Raw genomic sequence first — 22589 nt, forward strand, 5'->3', positions numbered from 1 at the left:
TGTACCCACCAGTACTGTGCCCCAGTGTTATACAGTGACAGACCTGTACCCACCAGTACTGTACCCCAGTGTTATACAGTGACAGACCTGTACCCACCAGTACTGTACCCCAGTGTTATACAGTGACAGACCTGTACCCACCAGTACTGTACCCCAGTGTTATACACTGACAGACCTGTACCCACCAGTACTGTACCCCAGTGTTATACAGTGACAGGCCTGTACCCACCAGTACTGTACCCCAGTGTTATACAGTGACAGACCTGTACCCACCAGTACTGTACCCCAGTGTTATACAGTGACAGACCTGTACCCACCAGTACTGTACCCCAGTGTTATACACTGACAGACCTGTACCCACCAGTACTGTACCCCAGTGTTATACACTGACAGACCTGTCCCCACCAGTACTGTACCCCAGTGTTATACAGTGACAGACCTGTACCCACCAGTACTGTGCCCCAGTGTTATACAGTGACAGACCTGTACCCACCAGTACTGTACCCCAGTGTTATACAGTGACAGACCTGTACCCACCAGTACTGTACCCCAGTGTTATACAGTGACAGACCTGTACCCACCAGTACTGTACCCCAGTGTTATACAGTGACAGACCTGTACCCACCAGTACTGTACCCCAGTGTTATACAGTGACAGACCTGTACCCACCAGTACTGTACCCCAGTGTTATACAGTGACAGACCTGTACCCACCAGTACTGTACCCCAGTGTTATACAGTGACAGACCTGTACCCACCAGTACTGTACCCGAGTGTTATACACTGACAGACCTGTACCCACCAGTACTGTACCCCAGTGTTATACACTGACAGACCTGTACCCACCAGTACTGTACCCCAGTGTTATACACTGACAGACCTGTACCCACCAGTACTGTGCCCCAGTGTTATACACTGACAGACCTGTACCCACCAGTACTGTACCCCAGTGTTATACAGTGACAGACCTGTACCCACCAGTACTGTACCCCAGTGTTATACAGTGACAGACCTGTACCCACCAGTACTGTACCCCAGTGTTATACACTGACAGACCTGTACCCACCAGTATTGTACCCCAGTGTTATACACTGACAGACCTGTACCCACCAGTACAGTGCCCCAGTGTTATACACTGACAGACCTGCACCCACCAGTACTGTACCCCAGTGTTATACAGTGACAGACCTGTAACCACCAGTACTGTACCAGTGTTATACACTGACAGACCTGTACCCACCAGTACTGTACCGCAGTGTTATTCACTGACAGACCTGTAACCACCAGTACTGTACCAGTGTTATACACTGACAGACCTGTACCCACCAGTACTGTACCCCAGTGTTATACAATGACACACCTGTACCCACCAGTACTGTACCCCAGTGTTATACACTGACAGACCTGTACCCACCAGTACTGTACCCCCATGTTATACACTGACAGACCTGTACCCACCAGTACTGTACCCCAGTGTTATACACTGACAGACCTGTACCCACCAGTACTGTACCCGTGTCATACAGTGACAGACCTGTACCCACCAGTACTGTACCCCAGTGTTATACAGTGACAGACCTGTACCCACCAGTACTGTACCCGAGTGTTATACAGTGACAGACCTGCACCCACCAGTACTGTACCCCAGTGTTATACAGTGACAGACCTGCACCCACCAGTACTGTACCCCAGTGTTATACAGTGACAGACCTGCACCCACCAGTACTGTACCCCAGTGTTATACACTGACAAACCTGTACCCACCAGTACTGTGCCCCAGTGTTATACAGTGACAGACCTGTACCCACCAGTACTGTACCCCAGTGTTATACTGTGATAGACCTGTACCCACCAGTACTGTGCCCCAGTGTTATACACTGACAGACCTGTACCCCCCAGTACTGTACCCCAGTGTTATACTCTGACAGACCTCTACCCACCAGTACTGTACCCCAGTGTTATACACTGACAGACCTGTCCCCCAGTACTGTACCCCAGTGTTATACTCTGACAGACCTCTACCCACCAGTACTGTACCCCAGTGTTATACACTGACAGACCTGTACCCACCAGTACTGTACCCCAGTGTTATACAGTGACAGACCTGTACCCACCAGTACTGTACCCCAGTGTTATACACTGACAGACCTGTACCCACCAGTACTGTACCCCAGTGTTATACTGTGATAGACCTGTGTAAGGTAAGGGTAAGGAACTTGCAATTATATGGTGCCTTTCATGACCTCAGGACATCCCAAAGCACTCCATAGTGAAGGAAGTACTCTTGAACTGGAGTCACTGTTGTAATGTAGGAAGCTTGGCAGCAAATTTGCACACAGCAAGCTCCCACAAACAGTAATGAGATAAATGACCAGATAATCTGTCTTGTGATGTTGGTTGAGGGAAAACTATTGACCAGGACACTGGGAGACGTCCCCTGCTCTGCAAGTGGTGCCGAATTTATCCGGAAGATTAGTGATTCGTGTACAACCAGGTCCCTCTGAACACCAACATTTTCCAACCTCTCACCATTTAAACAATATTTGACTTTCCTATTTTTCCTACCAAAGTTGATAACATCACATTTCCCCACATTATATTCCATCGGCCGTGTCCTTGCCCACTCACTTAGTCTATCTATATCCCCTTGCAGCCTCTTTGCATCCTCCTCACAGCTCACTGTCCCACCTTACTTTGTATCATCAGCGAACCTGGATATATTACACTCGCTCCCCTCATCTCCATCATTGATATAGATTGTGAATAGCTGAGGCCCCAGCACTGATCCTTGTGGTACCCCACTAGTTACAGCCTGCCAACCCGAAATTGACCTGTTTATTCCTTGTAATGAAATCTGTTTATCTTGATCCTGTATTCGTTTTGCACTCATGTATATTACCCTCCCCCACTGTGTATAGTTTCACTTCCTCTTTCCCGACTAACCTGGGAGGTTCCAGGTCTTGGCTCTTGGCTCCGCCCCTGACTTCTCTTACATAAAGATCCCAGGATCTGTATGACTCATTCCTGTGAACCAGTCGGCGTGTTGAGATGTTAGCTCTGATCTTAGTGATTAAAAGCCAACTTGTTTAAGTCTATAACTTCTAGTTTTGTGGTTATTGAAGGCCCATCATTCCTACTCTCTGTTTTCTGTCCATTAACCGATCCTCAATCCATGCAACTATATTACCCCAAATCCCATGAGCACTAATTTTGTATAATAACCTCTTATCGAATGCTTTTTGAAAATCCAAATACACTACATCCACTGGTTCCCCCTCTACATTATGAGTTATAACTGCAAAAAACTCTTTCACAGATTTGTCAAACACGATTTCCCTTTCATAAAACCATGTTGACTCTGCCCAATCATATTACGATTTTCTAAGTGCCCTGTTACCACGTCCTTAATAATAGATTCTAGCATTTTCCTGAAGAGTGATGTGAGGCTAACAGGTCTGTAGTTCCCTGTTTTCTCTCTCTCTCTCCTTTCTTGAATAGCGGTGTTGCATTTGCTACCTTCCAATCCGCTGGGACCGTTCCAGAATCTAGGGAATTTTGGAAGATCAAAACCAATGCACCCACTATCTCTGTAGCCACCTCTTTTAAAACCCTAGGGTGTAGGCCGTCAGGTCCAGGGGATTTGTTGGCTTTCAGTCCCATTAATTTCTCCAGTACTATTTCTTTACTAATACTAATTTCTTTAAGTTCCTCATTCTCACTAGACCCTTGGTTCCCCACTATTTCCAGGATTTTTTTGTGTCTTCGACCGTGAAGACAGACACAAAGGGGGAAAAGTTCGGTTGCACAGCGTCTCCCGGTAGTGCCTCCGGGGCGGGGGGGGGGGGGGCGCTAACGGGGCGCTCGGACATTAGCGCTTGAGCGCGGCGATTTCAGCGCCACTCGTGAAATTGACCAGACATTTTGTGGCGGCGCTAAACACTACCGCCACGATCTCCTGCGCCCGCAGATCATGACATCAGTCAAGCGTGCAACGCCCCGGTGGCGCCCTGGACCGGATATTGAGTGGCACCCCCTGCCTTTCCGCCTGCCGCTAGCAACGACCGGTTGAGGGGAACGTTTTGCAGTCGGGTAGGGGCTGGGGGAGCGCTATTTAAAGGCGGCTGCTTCCTGCCTTTTCTTGTCGGCAGTTTTGGTACACGCAGGTTGAGAGGGAGAGAGACGTCTGGAGAGATTTAATGCTGTCCTGAGGAGTTTTGGCCCTCAGCACCACTTTTAAGGTTCCTAAGCGCCGAGCTCTTTCCCTGGGCCTATCCATTAGTGCTTCCAACACAATTGCTTTTGAGGTTACTCCAGGCTGAGATTCAAGGCTGCAATGAGCAGGGTGTGGTTGGCCAGCAAGATGGCCCCTCCCCTTTAAGAACTGGACGGCGCCAGTCTGTCTGGCTTCCATGGTAACGGGCATCGCCTGAGCTTCGGTAGCGTTCGGAGGTAGCGCCTCGCTCCCCGACGTTAGCGCCTTAAGAGAGGTGTGTAGCGCCTGATTTAGCGCTCAAATCACCTCCAGGGGCGATAGAGGCGAATTTTGCAGTCGGAGGCAATAATTAGCGCCGGGCGCTAAACTTTGCGCCCGACCGATATTAGCGCCTCAAAATGGGCGATACCCAATTTCTCCCCCAAAGTATTTGTTTAATTTCTCTGCCATTTCCTTATTCCCCATTACAATTTCTCCTGTCTCAGCCTGTAAGGGACCCACGTTCACATTCGCTAATCTTTTCCTTTTTACACACCTATAGAAGCTTTTATAGTCTGTCTCTCGCTAGTTATCTTTCATATTCTCTTTTCTCTTTCTTCTCTTGGTCCTCCTTTGCTGAATTCTAAATTCCTCCCAATCCTCAGGCTTACTACTCTTTTTGGCAACATTATAAGCCTCTTCCTTTAATCTAATATTATCTTTAACTTCTCTTGTTAGCCACGGTTGGACCACTTTTCCCGTGGGGTTTTTATCCCTTAGGGGAATATACGTTCCTTGCGAATTATGAATGAATTCTTTACCACTCAGAAACACAACTCACCAGGATCGTGTTATTGTGCGATCGAATTGTTGCCCCGAACCACTGGTGAGATTTGAACTCCAGTATTTCAGTCTCATTATACATCCGGTTACCTGCAGGCAAAACACAACCATGACTTAGAATCACTTCAGTCAATAACAAGAGCGAGTGGTCAATCTATGGAGCAGGCTCCCGAGGGAGACGATGGGAGCAGTTAGTATTGATTCATTCAAATGCAAATTAAGACAGATTTCGTTTAGAAAATATTATTTTGAGATCCAGTATATTCAGGAATTTAAGGCATGACATTTGCTAAGGGTAACATGCGCGGGAGGAACAGGAGACTTTGGACCTCTGGTTCCTAAAGCTCTCCAGCACTGGGCTTTTCCGGGCCTCGTGTCTGGGTCTGTTGTAGACCAATTACATAAGAACATAAGACGTAGGAGCAGGAGTAGGTCATTTGGCCCCTCGAGCCTGCTCCGCCATTCAATAAGATCATGGCTGATCTGATCTTGGCCTCAACTCCACTTCCCTGCCCGCTCCCCATAACCCTTGACTCCCCTAAAGTTCAACAATCTGTCTGTCTCCACCTTAAATATATTCAATGACCCAGCCTCCACAGCTCTCTGGGGAAGAGAATTCCATAGATTCACGACCCCCCGAGAGAAGAAATTCCTCCTCATCTCCGATTTAAATGGGCGACCCCTTATCCTGAAACTATGCCCCCTAGTTCCAGATTCCCCCACGAGTGGAAACATCCTCTCTGCATCTACCCTGTCAAGCCCCCTCAGAATCTTATATGTTTCAATAAGATCCCCTCTCATTCTTCTAAACTCCAATGAGTATAGGCCCAACCTGCTCAACCTTTCTTCATAAGTCAACCCCCTCATCTCTGGAATTAACCTAGTGAATCATCTCTGAACCGCCTCCAATGCAAGTATATCCCTCCTTAAATAAGGAGACCAGAACTGTACACAGTACTCAAGGTGCGGTCTCACCAACACCCTGTACAGTTGTAACAGGACTTCCCTACTTTTATACTCCATTCCCTTTGCAATAAAGGCCAACATTCCATTTGCCTTCCTAATTACTTGCTGTACCTGCATGATAACTTTTTGTGATTCATGTACAAGGACACCCAGATCTCTCTGTACCTCAGCATTTTGTAATCTCTCCCCATTTAAATAATAATTTGCTTTTTTTATTTTTCCTACCAAAGTGGATAACCTCACATTTTCCCACATTATGCTCCATCTGCCAGATTCCTGCCCACTCACTTAACCTCTCTATATCCCTTTGGAGATTCTTTGCGTCCTCCACACAATTTGCTTTCCCACCTATTTTTGATAAGAGATTGATTGCTGTGATTAGTCAACAACTCCATTATCGTTGAGCCATGCGACTACCAGGATGGTAGAAGACGAGCTCGATGGATCTTGGTCTTTCTTCGTCCTATGTTCCGATGTAGTACAGTTCAGCAGGGGAGATGCCACAACAGAGGAACTGCAACACCAGCCGCCAGGCCAAATTTTCCAAGGATATTGCGTGCAGTCAAATCTCGACAGTACTGCTCAGTATGTGTGCAAAGGTTAGTGTCAATCGCAACCTGATGGGAGGGATGCTGAGAAAGCAGCCAGGAACAGATGGAATGACCTTTGACCTGCAAAATGGTCGGAGTGGAGAGCACACACAGCCTCTCCACAGCTATCTGCTGTTTGACTCGCACTTTGCCTCAGGTCCTTTACTGGAGGGGAGAAAAATTGCTGAAACTTGCAAAATGGATTTACAGTGAGACGCACTTCAGCTTTGGGATCTATCAGCTTGTTTGTAATGCAACAAGGCTCACTCCTGACTGGTGCCATGATGGATAAAACAATGGGACAAGCAGTTCTTGACCCAAATTAACCTTTGGTAAGAATTATGGGTGAGCCCTCAAAACCTGCTGAGTCAGAATAGAAAATCAAATATGTCTGAACGAAGCTGAAACTCAAGCCAACAACAGTGCAGTTTACACAAGAGATTTGAACAAAGTTCAAAAAGGTTAGAACAGATATATTAACTTGTGAAGAACTAAATTCAGGTCCCAAATAGGACAAGCAAAGGCCCCCAAACTGGGATCAATTTCCAAATAATTTGCATAAAGCATTGAGCCAACTAATGACAACCTGACAACCCACACACAAATGGGCGATGAAAGAATGTGATTAGCTGCAATACGAGATGGGACAGAACCTGGCTTTAAACCACTTTTGAAAACATACTGAAATACTCTAAAATTTAAGGGGCATCACTTGAGATAGAGCAATGGGACAGAAGAAAGCACAGTAAAGTGGTGGTGGTCTATGTGAGATCTGGAGAAAGGTCCAACTTCAGGGTTGGAGACCCTGGGGTGAGTCTGTTGAGTGACCTCTGCATTGAACACCTCAGGCAGTTTGTCATTGTCTCCCTCCCCAACAGGGAAGTCCTGTAATCAGTTACCCCCACGCGTCTGTTGAGAGACCACGGCAATGCCCATAAGTGGAGAGCCAGTCAATGGTGAACATTCCCAATGACATTTCTCTTGGGTTGCCTGAGGATTGAGAAGATTGACCGAGCATCATTTAGGGCCACTTTGTCCAGTGACTTTGGTGACCTTTCCAGCCCCTTCAGCTGAGGGATACCTTTGATTTGGTTTGCACTGTATGTGGACCATGGCTGTGCAGCCAGGAGGCACCTGGTTTCAGGAAGGCCCCAAAGGGTGATATTGTGGCAGAACCACTGAATGACTCTGGCTGACTGTATATAATTCTCTTTAACGATGTTCTAACACCAGCCTAAACCTGTACCATTGTGTTAGGCATTACTGTGTTTTGTATATAGAGTTTGCATGTACGGGGCGTGGCCCCTTTAAGAGCGTGGGAAAACGCGGGCAAACGTGATGACGTCACGTCGCAAACACGATGACGTCACGTCGCAAACCACGGGGCTGCCCAGGCAGTCCTCGTGGCGTCTCCGTTGAGTAAAGACCTGTTTCATTGTTCTCCTGTGTCAATCTCAGTTATTCGTAGGAATTCGTCAATTCCTACAATGTCTTTCGGGGAGTGACCAGAATCGCTATTGCGAAGTCCTATCCAAGTGAGGCACGGCGTCACTAGAACGAAAGCCCCCTTTTTGAGGAACAAAGTGCGTTTGAGCGGCCAGGTGTGTATCGGACACAGGAGTAGGGAAGTACACGTGACACCGAGAGGGGCTGGACATTCTGGCGGGTGTGCGGGGTGTGCAATTTCCCCCAAACCAACCAAGGCTCTTCTTCTAACGTGGGGCGGGGGGGGGGGGGAAACGTTTCATAACAGGTCGGCTTCAGTCCAGTAGCTTACAGGTCAATAACCCCCCCGAAAACACAAAGAGACAAAACTGCCAATCCTCATTCTGCTTAAAGAAAGCAAAGCGGCCTTACATCTGCAGACAGGCTCTGGCAGAGGGTACGTGCAGGTCACCGGTACAAAGACCGCAGTGTTTCAGAACACTGCCAGAACCAGCCACAGTGAAAACTGAACAACCTTATGATTAAAAGTATTAACTGAACTCGACAGGATTGCAGTTTGTGCTGAGTGGTGATCCAATACGCCCGAGGGCCTGGGATGGGATGGAACAGGAGAAAAAAATAACAGCGTCAAACTACACCGGTGCCTAGGGACCAAGTTGGTGCCACTGGTTCCACACACAGCCAGTTGGAACCTGAATGTAGAACGGTGGGGAATGGCTGAGACCGCCGGGTGAAAAGAGCAGATAAACACAAGGCTTCCCAGCTGCCCATCCCAGCAATCTTACACCTAGCTCAGAATCAGGCGTACGTACAACGGAAATGAAGCATTGTTCTCCAAGATTCAGTCTGGTGTTGGCTTCCTTCATTCGGTCACTGTACAGAAGGAGGTAAAAGAATCAGCCTCACCCACAGAAATAATGGCCCCTGCTACCGCAATACAATAGGATTCCATCGGATATACGGCACAGAAACAGGCCATCGGCCCAACCAGTCCATGCCGGCGTTTAATACTCCGTTCGAGCCTCCTCCCGTCTTTCTAGCATGAGCCTTTTTTGTCAGTTTGCTTGAGGGAAGGAGCCAAGCCACACAATTCAAATGTGCGTTTTGTTGGCAGATCCTTTTAATTAAGGGACGGTTATTTATATTCACAAAGCCCCCTCCCCCCGGTCACCGTTGAGGGATTTATCAGCATGCAAATTTCAAATCACCGAGTTTGAGCCGGAGCCGACATAAAGAGAGGGTGTCGGAATGAGAGCGCAGAGGAAAATAGCGAGACAATTTCTGTAGTTGTTGAGCAAAGGAATAAAAAAAAACACAACTATGTAACCAAGTAATTTAGTCACAGGTTTAACACGGAGCTGTGAAGGTTTATTTCCTGTGGCAGAGTGTAAGAACCACTGTGACCATACACTATGTGCACTTTTTAGCATTTAAATAAATGATGTATTTGGCAAAACAAGGTCTAGTGTAGGACTACGGTTCCGAAGAGCAGGAGGATCTAGTGAAGGCACTGGTGAGAACTGGAGCTGCAGGAGGCGAAAATTGATTTGACCTCAATATATTGGGGCCTGTAAAATTATGTTCCAGGTCAAAGGGAGCTGGGGCTCACTGACAAGATGAGTGCGAGCCATAGAACTATTCACAATATATATTAATGATCTAGACGAGTGAACTAGATGTAATATCTCCAAGTTTGCAGACGACACAAAGCTGGGTGGGTGTGTGTGCAGTGAGGAGGATGCCGAGAAACTACAGTATGATTTGGACAGGTTGGGTGATTGGGCAGATACATGGCAGATGCAGTATAATGTGGATAAATGTGAGGTTATCCACTTTGGTGGCAAAAACAGGAAGGCAGATTATTATCTGAATGGCAATAGATTGGGAGAAGGGGAAGTGCAACGAGACCTGGGTGTCCTTGTGCACCAGTCGCTGAAGGTAAGCATGCAGGTGCAGCAGGCGGTTAAGAAGGCAAATGGTATGTTGGCCTTCGTAGCGAGAGGATTCGAGTACAGGAACAAGGCTGTCTTGGAGTTGTACAGGGCCTTGGCGAGACCACACCTTGAGTATTGTGTGTAGTTTTGGTCACCATATCTGAGGAAGGATGTTCTTGCCATGGAGTGCAGCGAAGATTCACCAGACTGATACCTGGGATGGCAGGAATGACGTATGAGGAGAGATTGGGTCGATTGGGCTTATATTTGCTAGAGTTTAGAAGAATGAGAGGGGATCTCATCGAAACCTATAAAATTCTGACAGGACTGGACAGACTAGATGCGGGAAGGATGTTCCCGATGGCGGGGAAGTCCAGAACCAGGGGTCATAGTTTAAGGATAAGGGGTAAGCCATTTAGGACAGAAATGAGGAGGAATTTCTTCACCCAGCGAGTGGTGAACCTGTGGAATTCTCTACCACAGAAGGCGGTGGAGGCCAGTTCATTAAATATATTCAAGAAGGAGTTGGATATATTTCTTCTTGCTAAAGGGATCAAGGGATATGGGGAAAAGGCAGGGGCAGGGTACTGAATTTGGATGATCAGCCATGATCTCATTGAATGGTGGAGCAGGCTCGAGGGGCCGAATGGCCTAATCCTGCTCCTATCTTCTATGTTTCTATGTGTTTCTGTGTAGAAGTGAAAATAACTAGAACTACAAAGGGTAAAAGGAATCCTCGGATTGGCTGGCTCCACAGGGTATCATGCTCTACAGATGTGGCGTATATTTAGCTTGTGATGGGATACTCCTCACTTCATCATTTTTAACTTGGCTGGGATTTTGAGCAATGTTCCCCTAATTTTCTTTAACAGGCTGCGCGGCCCATTCAAACCTCCGCGCAGGCGCGGTTTTTTTGCATTGTGAAGCCGGTGCACCCAGCGCAGGCCTGACACAACCAGCGGCAAAAGAGGCTCCAAGCGGCCGCGCGGTTTAAAGGGAAATTTGACTTCAAGCCTCACTCCAGAGAACTGGGCCCATAATCTAGGCCGACACTCCAGTGCAGTGCTGAGGGAGCCTCCGCTGCACTATCGGAGGGGCCTCGGATAAGACGTTAAACCGAGGGCCCAGTTGCCCTCTCAGGTGGGCGTAAATGGCACTGTTTCGATGAAGAGCAGGGGAGTTCTCCCCGGTGTCCTGGGGCCAATATTTATCCCTCAATCAACATCACTAAAACAGATTATCTGTCATTATCACATTGCTGTTTATGGGAGCTTGCTGTGCACATATTGGCTGCTGTATTTCCCACATTACAACAGTGACTCCATTTCAAAAACTACTTCATTGACTGTAAAGCGTTTTGGGATGTCCTGAGGTCATGAAAGGCGCTATATAAATACAAGTCTTTCTTTCTGACATAATCACCTCCCGCTCTCTGAAATCATCCTGCTGAGAGCTACAAATGTAACCTCTTGCTCCGGTTCCTCCATTTGTGGCGATCTTGGGATTTGTTTCATAAAACATAAGAATTAGGAGCAGGAGTCGGCCATACGGCCCCTCGAGCCTGCTCCACCATTCAATAAGATCATGGCTGATCATCGACCTCAACTCCACTTTCCTGCCCGATCCCCATATCCCTTGATTCCCCTAGAGTCCAAAAATCTATCGATCTCAGTCTTGAATATACTCAAAGACTCAGCATCCACAGCCCTCTGGGGCAGAGAATTCCAAAGATTCACAACCCTCTGAGTGAAGAAATTCCTCCTCATCTCAGTCTTAAATGGTTTCAGTTCTCCGAGCACAACTCGAGCTTTTGTCTGGTCTCTATTTGTGGCTAAAGCCAAATTGATTGCTCGCTTCATAAATCCTGGTGGTACCCCTTATTTTCAGCAGAAACGTCAGTGAATGGAAATGTTGTTTATCGGTGGCTTCCGACTGCAGGTTGACATCACCGAGTGAAATCATGGCGATCATTAACATTGAATAGAGCACAGACGTAGCAACTGCCACATTGCCGGCTCCCAACGGGAAGCCTCGGCAGCCGATAACTACGCCGGATTTGTGCCGCTGGTTGTGTCAGGCCTGCACCCGAGGAGCTGGCGGGACATAAACCCGGCTCTCATCTCCGCGCCCCTTGTACAATTGGATAGCTGGCTCACCTGGGAAGGGCTGCAGACAGGTTTTAACCATTTACTCACTGGGGGGAGGTTTAATCCCCGCCGCCCCCGCCCCACAACAGGCGAGAGAGGGGCGGGGGGGTTCAAATTTCAAAAGTCTGAAACCTGCCTCCAAACCATCCACCACCTTAAACATTCACTCCCTCCACCACCGGCGCACCGTGGCTGCAGTGTGTACCATCTACAAGATGCACTGCAGCAACTCGCCAAGACTTCTTCGACAGCACCTCCCAAACCCGCGACCTCTTCCACCTAGAAGGACAAGGGCAGCAGGCGCCTGGGAACGCCACCACCTCCAAGTTCCCCTCCAAGTCACACACCATCCTGACTTGTGTTGAATCTGTGATTCTTAGAGTATGATGTTTTCCAATAACTACACGGATGCTGTAACTTAACAATCAACAGGTGTTTACTGCAGGAGGGTAGTCTAAAGACTGACAGTACAGAGGCATGCTCAAGGCTTATATACAGGTGTGGTCACTGCCGGTACTACAGTATACAGGAGCTGTAAAAGTAGTTCTCTCTTAAAGGTACATACACTACAATTCCTCCCCTTTTAGATTAGTAGTACCCATAATATTCAAATAACAATTAACACTTTAACATGCACATTAAACTGAAATAGTCCATTTATAGATTCAGTCTTGGGGCGGCTTCCTGATCCTTTCTGGATAGCGCCTTTCCTGAGGTTCTTGTTCTTGGTGCGGAGGCGATTCTGGCCCCCTTTCGTCAGTTAGTTCATCAGTTTCCACTGCTACTGTTTCTGAGGTAGATGCTACCGGTATGTCGGGTTCATCCCCAGGTACACGAGACATGGGGTTGACTCGTTCCTGTGACGCTAAGACCTGGTCGACGTGGCGTCTCACAATGTTCTCCCCGACATCCACTGTGTACATTAATGACCCCTGCCGTGTGCATATCGTTCCGGGTTGCCATTTCTCTGTTCGGTAGTCACGGGCCAAGACTGGTTGTCCTACATTGAAGCTCCTTGTCGGCTTCTTGTTGCTGTGCTGGAATTGTTTATCCTTAACATTTCTTCGCACATTTGGTCTGAGCAAATCCAGACGAGATCTCAACCTTCGGTTAAAGAACATCATGGCCGGGGTCTGGTTGGTAACTGCATGTGTCGCATTTCTGTAGGCTAACAGGAAATTGTCCAGCTTATGCTGCAGTGGAATGTCGTCATCGCACATGGCTTTTATCGCCTTTTTAAAGGTTTGTACGAACCTCTCAGCCAATCCATTTGTGGCTGGATGATACGGGGCGGATGTGTAATGCCTTACCCCATTCCTTCTCATAAATTTCCGGAACTCTTCGGATACAAACTGTGGTCTATTATCAGAGCAAATCTGCTCTGGCAAGCCGTTCCTGGCAAATATGGTCCGTAGGACTGCAATCGTTTTCTCTGTAGTGGTTGAGGACATTTTGATCACCTCAGGCCATTTCGAGTGAGCATCCACTGCTATTAAGAACATTGGTCTAGAAATTGGGTTGTGGCGCCAAAGTGGCGCAAAAGTCGCCTGAGCGCAGGATTTAGCGCAGCGATCGGAGTGATACCGATCGCCAGAAATTCAGTTTCAGTGCCCCTCGAGGGACACGGGGCGAGGCTCGAAGCGCTCCGCGTCCCTCTTAGGGCGCTGAAACTGATTATCGCAGCGCAACGTGCCGCAGCGCCACATGCTGCGGCACGGCACGCTGCGGTACTGCAGGCCTTCCTCCCACTGTTAAGGGGGAGGGGCCTGCAACAGCGCGATCCCCGCTCGTGAGTGCCGGCAAATGAGCCCGGCACCAAAGAGAAGTGCCGGGCTCTCGGGAAACAGCCGGCAGTGCCGCGGGGGGGGTGGTGGTTAGGAGGCCGGGGACGGAGGTGCTGGCAGGTGGCCGCCGAAAAAGCGGCCGCCCCGCACCTCCACCTTAACTTGCGCCGCTGCCGGCACAGTAAGGCCCCGTGAACCGGGCGCGGGTAGCGAGCGGCGCAACTGCGCCATTCGCTACCAAATATCACGAACGGGGCACTGCGCACACCGATGACGTCATCGGTGGCGGCGCAGCGCAAATGCCTAACGCCACCATTAGCGCCCCCACTGAATATCGCTGGAGACGCAGCCAGTGGCGCTACAGCCACTGACTGCCTCTTTAGGCGCTAACAGGGGGCGCTACTCACCCAATTTCTCCCCCATTGAGTCCATGAATGGACCAGAAAAATCAATATGCACCCGTTGCCATGGAGAGGAGGGCCACTCCCATGGGTGTAGAGGGGCATGTGGTGGTGCATTTTGGACCTTCTGGCATCCTGAGCAGCTCTTGGTTAGGTCCTCGATTTGTTGATTGAACCCCAGCCACCACACATAAGCCCTAGCAAGGCTTTTCATTTTCACCCCTCCCAGATGACCTTCGTGAAGCTCATTGAGCACTCTCTCCCTTAACTTGGGTGGAATTACCACTCGGGATCCGCACATCACTGTCCCCTGGCATACTGACAGCTGTTCTCTTCTGGATGAGAATGCTGGCAACAGTGAGTCGCCATGTGTTGGCCATCCCCTCACCGTCAAATCATATACCCGAGACAGCGTCGGATCATTGCGGGTCTCCTTCTCTATATCCGCGTTCGTTACTGGCAATCGTTCAATTATCGACGAATAAAATATCTCGATAGGGTCCACTGCTGGTGCTTCCTCTACAGTAGGCAGTGGCAGGCGTGATAGCCCATCAGCGTTTCCATGCTGTTTCGTGCCTTTATATTCTATTTCATATTGGTTCGCCCCTAGAAAAAGGAACCATCTTTGTAACCGTTCTGCAGTCATCACCGGAACGCCCTTCTTTGGGTTAAAGATGGAGACAAGTGGTTGGTGCTCAGTCAGCAAGGTGAACTTCTGCCCATGCAGATAGTGGTTGAATTTTTTTACTCCCCATACTAGGCTGAGGGCCTCTCTGTCGATCTGGGCGTAGTTGCGCTCGGCTGAGGTTAGTGACCGAGACGCAAAGGCTACTGGCCTCTCCAACCCGTCTGGGAATTTGTGCGACAGCACCGCTCCAATACCATAGGGTGATGCATCACATGCCAAACGAATTGGTAGTGCTTGGTTGAAATGGGCCAACACCTCTTTTGATGTGATCAATTCTTTGCACTTCTGGAAAGCTCGTTTACGTTCGTCATTCCACTTCCATGGTACCCCCGTTTGCAGTAGGGTGTTCAGTGGGTGTAATACTGTAGACAAATTTGGTAAGAACTTATGGTAGTAGTTCACCAGCCCGAGGAACGACCTCAGTTGTGACACATTTTCCGGTGCTGGAGCCTTGACTACTGCCTCAATCTTTTCAGGGGACTTATGTAACCCCTCTTCATCAATAACGTGGCCACAATACTGTGGTGTATGTAACCTGTTCCACCTTAAGAGAACTTAAGCCTGTTCCACCTTAAGAGATGTACTACTTTCTCTGGCTGCTGTATACGTAATACCGGTGGTGACCACCGGTATATAAGCACTGTGTAGTAATATTGTATTTAGTATAGTCCTGACCTCCAACTAGTAAAGACCTGTTGAACTTTATTCTTGTAGTCTGTGTCAGTAATTAATCTTAATACAACTGGAACACACAGACTTAACAAATACGAGATCTGCTTCTGGAAAAACTCGCACTTGTGGCGATTAGCTCGTAGCCCATATTCCTTTAATCTAGTGAGCACCTTCTCCAGGTTGGCGAGGTGATCACTGTCATTTTCGCCCATGACCAGGATGTCGTCCAAATAACACTGGGTCCCTGGAATCCCTTGCAGGACTTGATCCATCACCCTTTGCCAAATAGCCAGAGCCGATGCTACCCCAAACACCAGCCGGTTGTATTGGTAGAGACCTTTATGAGTGTTGATCGTGAGGTATTGTTTCGAGGCTTCTTCTACCTCCATTTGCAAGTACGCCTGGACCAGATCAATTTTGGTGAAGCGTTTACCTCCAGATAGCGAGGCGAAAATATCCTCAATCCGTGGAAGTGGATATTGTACCGTGTGAAGGACTGGGTTCACTGTCACCTTAAAATCCCCACAGATGCGGACCTTCTTTGGTTCCCCAGGCGTATTACTCAACGACCTCTTCATTACAGGAACGATGGGTGTAGCCCACTCGCACCAGTCTACTTTGAACAGTACTCCTGAACGTTCCAACCCTTCCAGCTCTGCTTCGACGGCTGGTCGGATTGCATAAGGCACCGGTCTGGCCTTAAAAAACTTTGGGCTTGCATTTTCCTCTATTTTAATCGTCGCTGTTATGCCTTTTAGTGTTCCGAGTCCCTCCTGGAACACTTCTTGTGCATCAGTTAGCATTTTTGACAGTCGTCCAGGTGTGACGTCGTCATCCTTTTTGGCCTCAACCTTCAGTGCCTGTATGGAATGCCAATCTAATTGTATCTTCCGGATCCATTCACGTCCTAGTAATGGTGGTCCTCCATCTGGCAATACATATAGGTCCATTTTAGGTATTTCCTGGCCTTTGTATATCACTTTCACCCTTATTTTTCCTTTGGGGTAGACTTTTTGCCCCATGTACGTCTTCAAGACAATCTCTGTAGCTTTCAAGGGTATATGTGAAAATAACCGCTTGTAGTCCCTTTGGTTTATGACTTTTAGGGCTGATCCGGTGTCCAATTCCATTTTCACTTGGACTCCGTCTATCTTGAGTGTGACCCAGATAGTCTGGTGATCCTCCATTTTGATCACATTATGTAGTTTCAGACAACCCAGCTCCTTGCTTCCGGAGTCTGTATCACTTTTCTGTTCGTCTGAACTACTGTCCATCACCTTATGTACCTTTTTGTACTTCTCCTGTGGAGATTTCTTGCTGCTGGTTTTCTTCCCTGACCTGCAGACTCTTGCTATGTGTCCTGTTTTTCCACACTGTCTGCACACTTGGTCCTTGAACCAACAATCCTTCTGGCCGTGTGTTGTTCTGCCGCAGCGATAACACTTCCCTGCTCCATAGGACATTTCATTGGTGCCATATTCTTGCGGTCTCCGTTGTATCTCTGCAGCGCCCCGTGCAGCTGCTTCGTGTGATACTGCCATGCTGAAAGCCTTGTCCAGCGCAAGATCCTTTTCTGATAGAAGCCGTTTCTGGGTTCCCTCACTTTGAAGCCCACACACAAACCTGTCCCTTAACGTATCTGCTAGTCCCACTCCAAACTGGCAGTGTTTCGATAGCTTGCGCAGTTCCGTTAAGTACTCAGCATTACTTTCGTCTTTATGCTGGTTCCTTTTGTGGGGTTTAAGTGGTCCTATAGGATTTCCACTATGCTTGCGAAATTCTTATCCACGGGCTTCGCTGGGGTTATTAGGTTTCGCAGTAAGCCATAAGTTTTTGCACCCATGGAATTTAACAAAACCAGTGCTTTCCTAGCATCTGGCACTTCATTCGCCCTGCAGTACACCTCAATGCGTTCCACATATGTCGCCCAATCTTCGACTTCATTGTCGAATGCAGTGATACTGCCACTCTTCGGCATCCCTGGGTGTGATTTAACTGTCAAAAATGGCATCTCCCGCGCTTCCCCTTCTTCTCCGCTGGCACAAAATGGCGTCTCCCGCGCTTTCCTTTCTTCCCGCGCTCGCCCTTCTTCTCCACTGCGGCTTCTAAAATGGCGTCTCCCGCGCTCTCCCTTCTTCTCCGCGGCTCAATGGCATCTCCCGCACTCTCCCTTCTTCTCCCCGCGGACGCTGTCCAGCCCTTGAGCCCTGGCTGTGCTCTGCGCGTTCTCCTGTGCGCCTCTCTCGTTGCCGCCGCTCGGTCCTGAACCCGGCTGCTGCTTTACCCTCTCTCTCTCTGTTTTGTTTTTCCTCGACGCCGCTCGGTTTTGAACCCCCGGCTGCGCCCTGTGTGCTTCACCCTCTCTCTTACCCCGTCGATGCTGCTCGGCTTTTTCTATGCCGTCGGTCGGCTCCAGCCGCCGCTGTCCGGGAAGGGTCTGCGCTGTACCTGTTGCCAGTCTGTTGCTGGATCGTCGTGGCTGGGGAACCAAGCCCGGCTCTCAACAGCCCCCCCTGCGATGTTCACTCTCTGCCGGATGACTGGGCGGTTGCTCGTGGTCGGCGCCCGTGCTTCTGGCCTCGACTTTCTTCCACCGTCCTCCCGGAGCGAATCCTTGAAGGGAAATGCAGAGTTGCAGGTAGATTCGAATCGACCTCGTCGCCACTGTTGAATCCGTGATTCTTAAAGTATGATGTTTTCCAATAACTACACGGAGGCTGTAACTTAACAATCAACAGGTGTTTACTGGAGTAGGGTAGTCTCAAGACTGGGAGTACAGAGGCATGCTCAAGGCTTATATACAGGTGTGGTCACTGCCGGTACTACAGTATACAGGAGCTGTAAAAGTAGTTCTCTCTTAAAGGTACATACACTACAACTTGGAAGTATATTGCCGATCCTTCATTGTCGCTGGGTCAAAATCCTGGAACTCCCTCCCTAACAGCACTGTGGGAGTACCATCACCACACGGACTGCAGCGGTTCAAGAAGGCGGCTCACCACCACCTTCTCGGGGGCAACTAGGGATGGGCAATAAATGCCGACCTTGCCAGCGATGCCCACATCCCATAAAAACAAATAAACAAGCCCGCCCACTTCTGTTTGTAACCCGCTCTCCCGAGGCGGGTCGCTTATTTAAATAATTTCAATCAGGCTGTGTGGATTTAACGGCTGTGGGCCGGGTTTCCCAGGGCTCCGGACACACGGCAACTGGAGGGAGGCGAGAAGGGCCGCATCCAGCTGGTAAGTGCCATTCCAGCACTGCTGGTGGGCCAGGAGGAGGAGTGCTTCCCCCCAGGCCCTCCACAAACTAACCTGCTTCCCGCCCCGCGTTCCCAAGCCCCCCCGCCGCTCGATCCAAAGACCCCCACGATCTACCCCCCAGCGAACTCTTCCACCCCACCTCTCCGGCCTTCCAGCAGAGGCTTTCCCACCCGGCAGCCTCTCAATCTGGCCAGCTGACAGCAGGGAAAGTGAAACAAATTCAAACTTGGGCAGGAGTTTCGGTTTACCCGTGTTCCCAGCTTTCCCGGCCACTACGACCCTCCCACCACTACCGCCCACTCCCTCCCCGCAAATACCAGGGCCATTAAGTCATTAAGCCTCAATCCTGTCCCACATAACATTTCACCAAACACTGGTCTAGAATCAGCCAATGTGATACAGAGAAGGGGGCCTACCTTTTTCCACAGTACTTTTCTGATAATTATCTGAGCATACACAGATGATATTTGCCTGTGGCAGAGCCACCAAGGGACTCTTATATCGATGTACATAATTATCTGTAACAGAATGAATCTGTACCTGTATTCGTTTTACTACATGTAAATAGCGCGGTCTCTAAAGGGTTAAGACCAAACGCGATGATGTCACCACGTGGGTCACATGACGTTCCCAACGGCGGGAAACGTGATGATGTCATGACGTCAGAGGGAGGAGCTCTCTCTCTCAGTCCTCGTGGAGCCAGCATTGAGCATAGACCTGTTTGTTAGTTCTCCTGCGTTTGATTATTACTTCTGCAAAACAGTATTAAACTTAGTTTAGTTAGCAGACTGACTCGATCTCAGTCTTTTGATTAGGAACCTGACAATTCCTACAGTGGTGACCCCAAACTTTCGCGAACGATCTTCGCGGAGGAAGCGACGCTCAACGAGATGATGGAAGCGAACGCGGTGGCTTTGAAGCTCCCGCAGTTCTGGGAACAACAGGCGGCCTCCTGGTTCGTGCAAGCGGAAGTTCAGTTTGAACTGCGAAACATCGTGGCGGATCAGACCCGGTACCTCTACGTGGTCTCCGCACTCGACGGCTCCACGGCTTCAAGGATCATCAGCCTGCTTGAAAACCCCCCGGTCGACAGCAAGTACGAAATGCTAAAAGCACGGTTAATTCAGGTTTTCGGCCTCACGAAGGCGGAACGCGCACGCCGTTTACTTACGCTGCCCGGGTTAGGCGACTCCAAGCCATCGGAGTTCATGTGCCAGATGCTCACACTCCTTGGCTCCGAACCGCAATGCTTCCTCTTTCGGGAGTTGTTTTTGAGCCAATTGCTCGAGCAGGTACAGGCAGCCCTCGCAAGATCGGATGCTACGGATTGCGTCGCACTTGCCGCTGAGGCAGACACCATTTATGCGGTCACGCAGCAGTACTGCGCCACCACGAGACGACCCCCCCCCTCGCGGATCCCGCCCGACGCCTCCATCGCCCGGCTTGTGCTTTTACCACGCCCGTTTCGGCGCGAGAGTCAGATGCTGCCGGCCTCCCTGCAGTTTCACGCCTCAACCGAAGAAAAAACACCAGCGCCAAGTCCGGGAAAGGAAGCCCGAGCCTGAGGGATGTCCCACGGCCGCGATGGCGATCGGCGATTCCGGGAAGCTCCTTTATATTACTGATTCCATCTCTGGCCGACGGTTTTTATGCGACACAGGGGCGCAGTGTAGCATCCTACCCGCCTCTGTCCTCGACATCTGGACTGGGAGGCGTGGTTTTCCCCTCCAGGCCGCCAACGGCGGTGCTATCCGTACTTTCGGTAAACGGCGAGCCCAGGTGTGTTTCGGCGGACAGCGTTTTCAATGGGACTTCATCACTGCCAAAATCTCGCAAGCCATCCTCGGCGCAGCCTTTTGGTGGACGTGAGAAATCGCCGTCTGATTAATGCGGCCACTTTCAACTCCGTCCCTTGTTTCCGCAGCACAGTTGTGTCGCACACGGTCTCCTGTGCTACGCCCGCGCCTAATGAATTCACTCGCCTGCTCGGGGAATTTCCGGAGCTAACCAAGCCTACTTTCTCCTCGTCCACCGCCAAACACGGCGTGGAGCACCACATCGCAACAACCGGCTCTCCGGTTTACGCATGAGCTCGGCGCCTGGAACCCATCAAACTCGCAGCCGCTAAGGCAGAATTCGCTGCAATGGAGCGGTTGGGGATTATTCGCTGGTCGAATAGTCCCTGGTCCTCGCCACTCCATATCGTCCCGAAACTCGGTGGCGGATGGCGGCCATGCGGTGACGACCGACACCTTAATGACGTTACAACTCCCGATCGGTACCCAATACCGCATATACAGGATTTCTCCGTGCATTTGGTGGGAAAGTCAATGTTCTCGAAGGTCGACCTCGTACGGGGATACCATCAAGTGCTTGTACATCCAAAAGACGGCGGTCATTACTCCTTTTGGCCTCTTCGAGTTCCTCCGGATGCCGTTTGGGCTTAAGAATGTGGCGCAGGCGTTTCAGCGTCTGATGGATTCGGTGCTGCGGGACCTTCCCTTTTTATTCGTCTACCTTGACGATATTCCGATCGCCAGCACCACCAAAGAGGAACACATCTGCCAGTTGCGCACCCTCTTTCGCCGCCTCCATCAACATGGTTTGATAATCAACCCGGCCAAATGTCAGCTCGGCCTACCAAATATCGACTTCTTGGGCCATCGCATCACTTCGGAGGGTGCGATGCCGCTTCAGTCGAAGGTAGAGGCGATTACAGAGTTCCCATGGCCGCAGTCCATCAAGGCCCTCCAGGAGTTCCTGGGAATGGTAAATTTTTACCATCGTTTCGTTCCCAGGGCTGCTCAACTTATGCAACCACTCTACGAGGCTCTCAGGGGAAAGCCGGGTAAAGGGCCTGTGGTTTGGACGCCCGAGATGGACTGCGCCTTCAGCGACATGAAGACCGCTCTTGCAAACGCAACTATGTTGGTACACCCACTGCCGGGTGCCACTATCGCTCTCACGACCGACGCTTCGGACTACGCCATAGGCGCCGTGCAAGAACAGTGGGTCGGCGGCACGTGACAGCCACTGGCGTTTTTCAGTCGCCAACTACGACGTAATGAGCGCAAATACAGCACGTTTGACAGGGAGTTGTTGCCGCTGTTTCTGGCTATCCGCCATTTTCGATATTTATTAGAGGGACGTCACTTCACCACGTTCGTGGATCACAAGCCACTGACGTTTGCTATGGCCAAGACCGCCGAACCGTGGTCGGCTCGACAGCAGCGACAACTTACCTTTATTTCGGAGTTTACTACCGACATCCAGCATGTGGCCAGAAAGGACAACGTGGTGGCTGGTTGTCTTTCGCGTGCGACCATCCAAGCCGTTCAGCTGGGGATCGACTATTCCCAACTGGCTGCCGACCAAGCCACTGATCCGGAAACACAGGCGTTCCATTCCGACTTCTCCTGCCTCCAGCCAGCAGATGTGCAGTTCCACTCAGCAGGCACCTCCGTGCTCTGCGACGTCTCCTTGGGGGATCCCCGCCCGATTGTTCCGACCTCCTGGCGTCGCAAAGTTTTCGATGCCATACACGGACTTTCGCATCCTGGCGTGAAGGCATCTCAAAGATTACTGGCATCTAAATTCGTCTGGAGAGGGATGCGTAAAGATGTTCGTGACTGGGCTAACACCTGCATCGTGTGTCAAAAATCTA

The 22589-nt window shown here is 49.9% G+C and overlaps 1 protein-coding gene across 1 annotated transcript in view; it reads right to left on the minus strand.

The window, feature by feature from the left end:
• LOC147096975 (integrin alpha-5-like) overlaps nucleotides 1-22589 on the minus strand; it is a 395891-nt gene that overhangs the window by 154531 nt on the left and 218771 nt on the right. Inside the window, 1 exon segment of the mRNA XM_085972686.1 lies at nucleotides 5033-5124. Within this exon segment, the coding sequence (XP_085828812.1) occupies nucleotides 5033-5124 (92 nt within the window).

Source organism: Somniosus microcephalus, chromosome 33 (genome assembly GCF_052327205.1).
Source record: "Somniosus microcephalus isolate GS21.2 chromosome 33, FLI_Smic_1.0, whole genome shotgun sequence".
Taxonomy (NCBI): domain Eukaryota; kingdom Metazoa; phylum Chordata; class Chondrichthyes; order Squaliformes; family Somniosidae; genus Somniosus; species Somniosus microcephalus.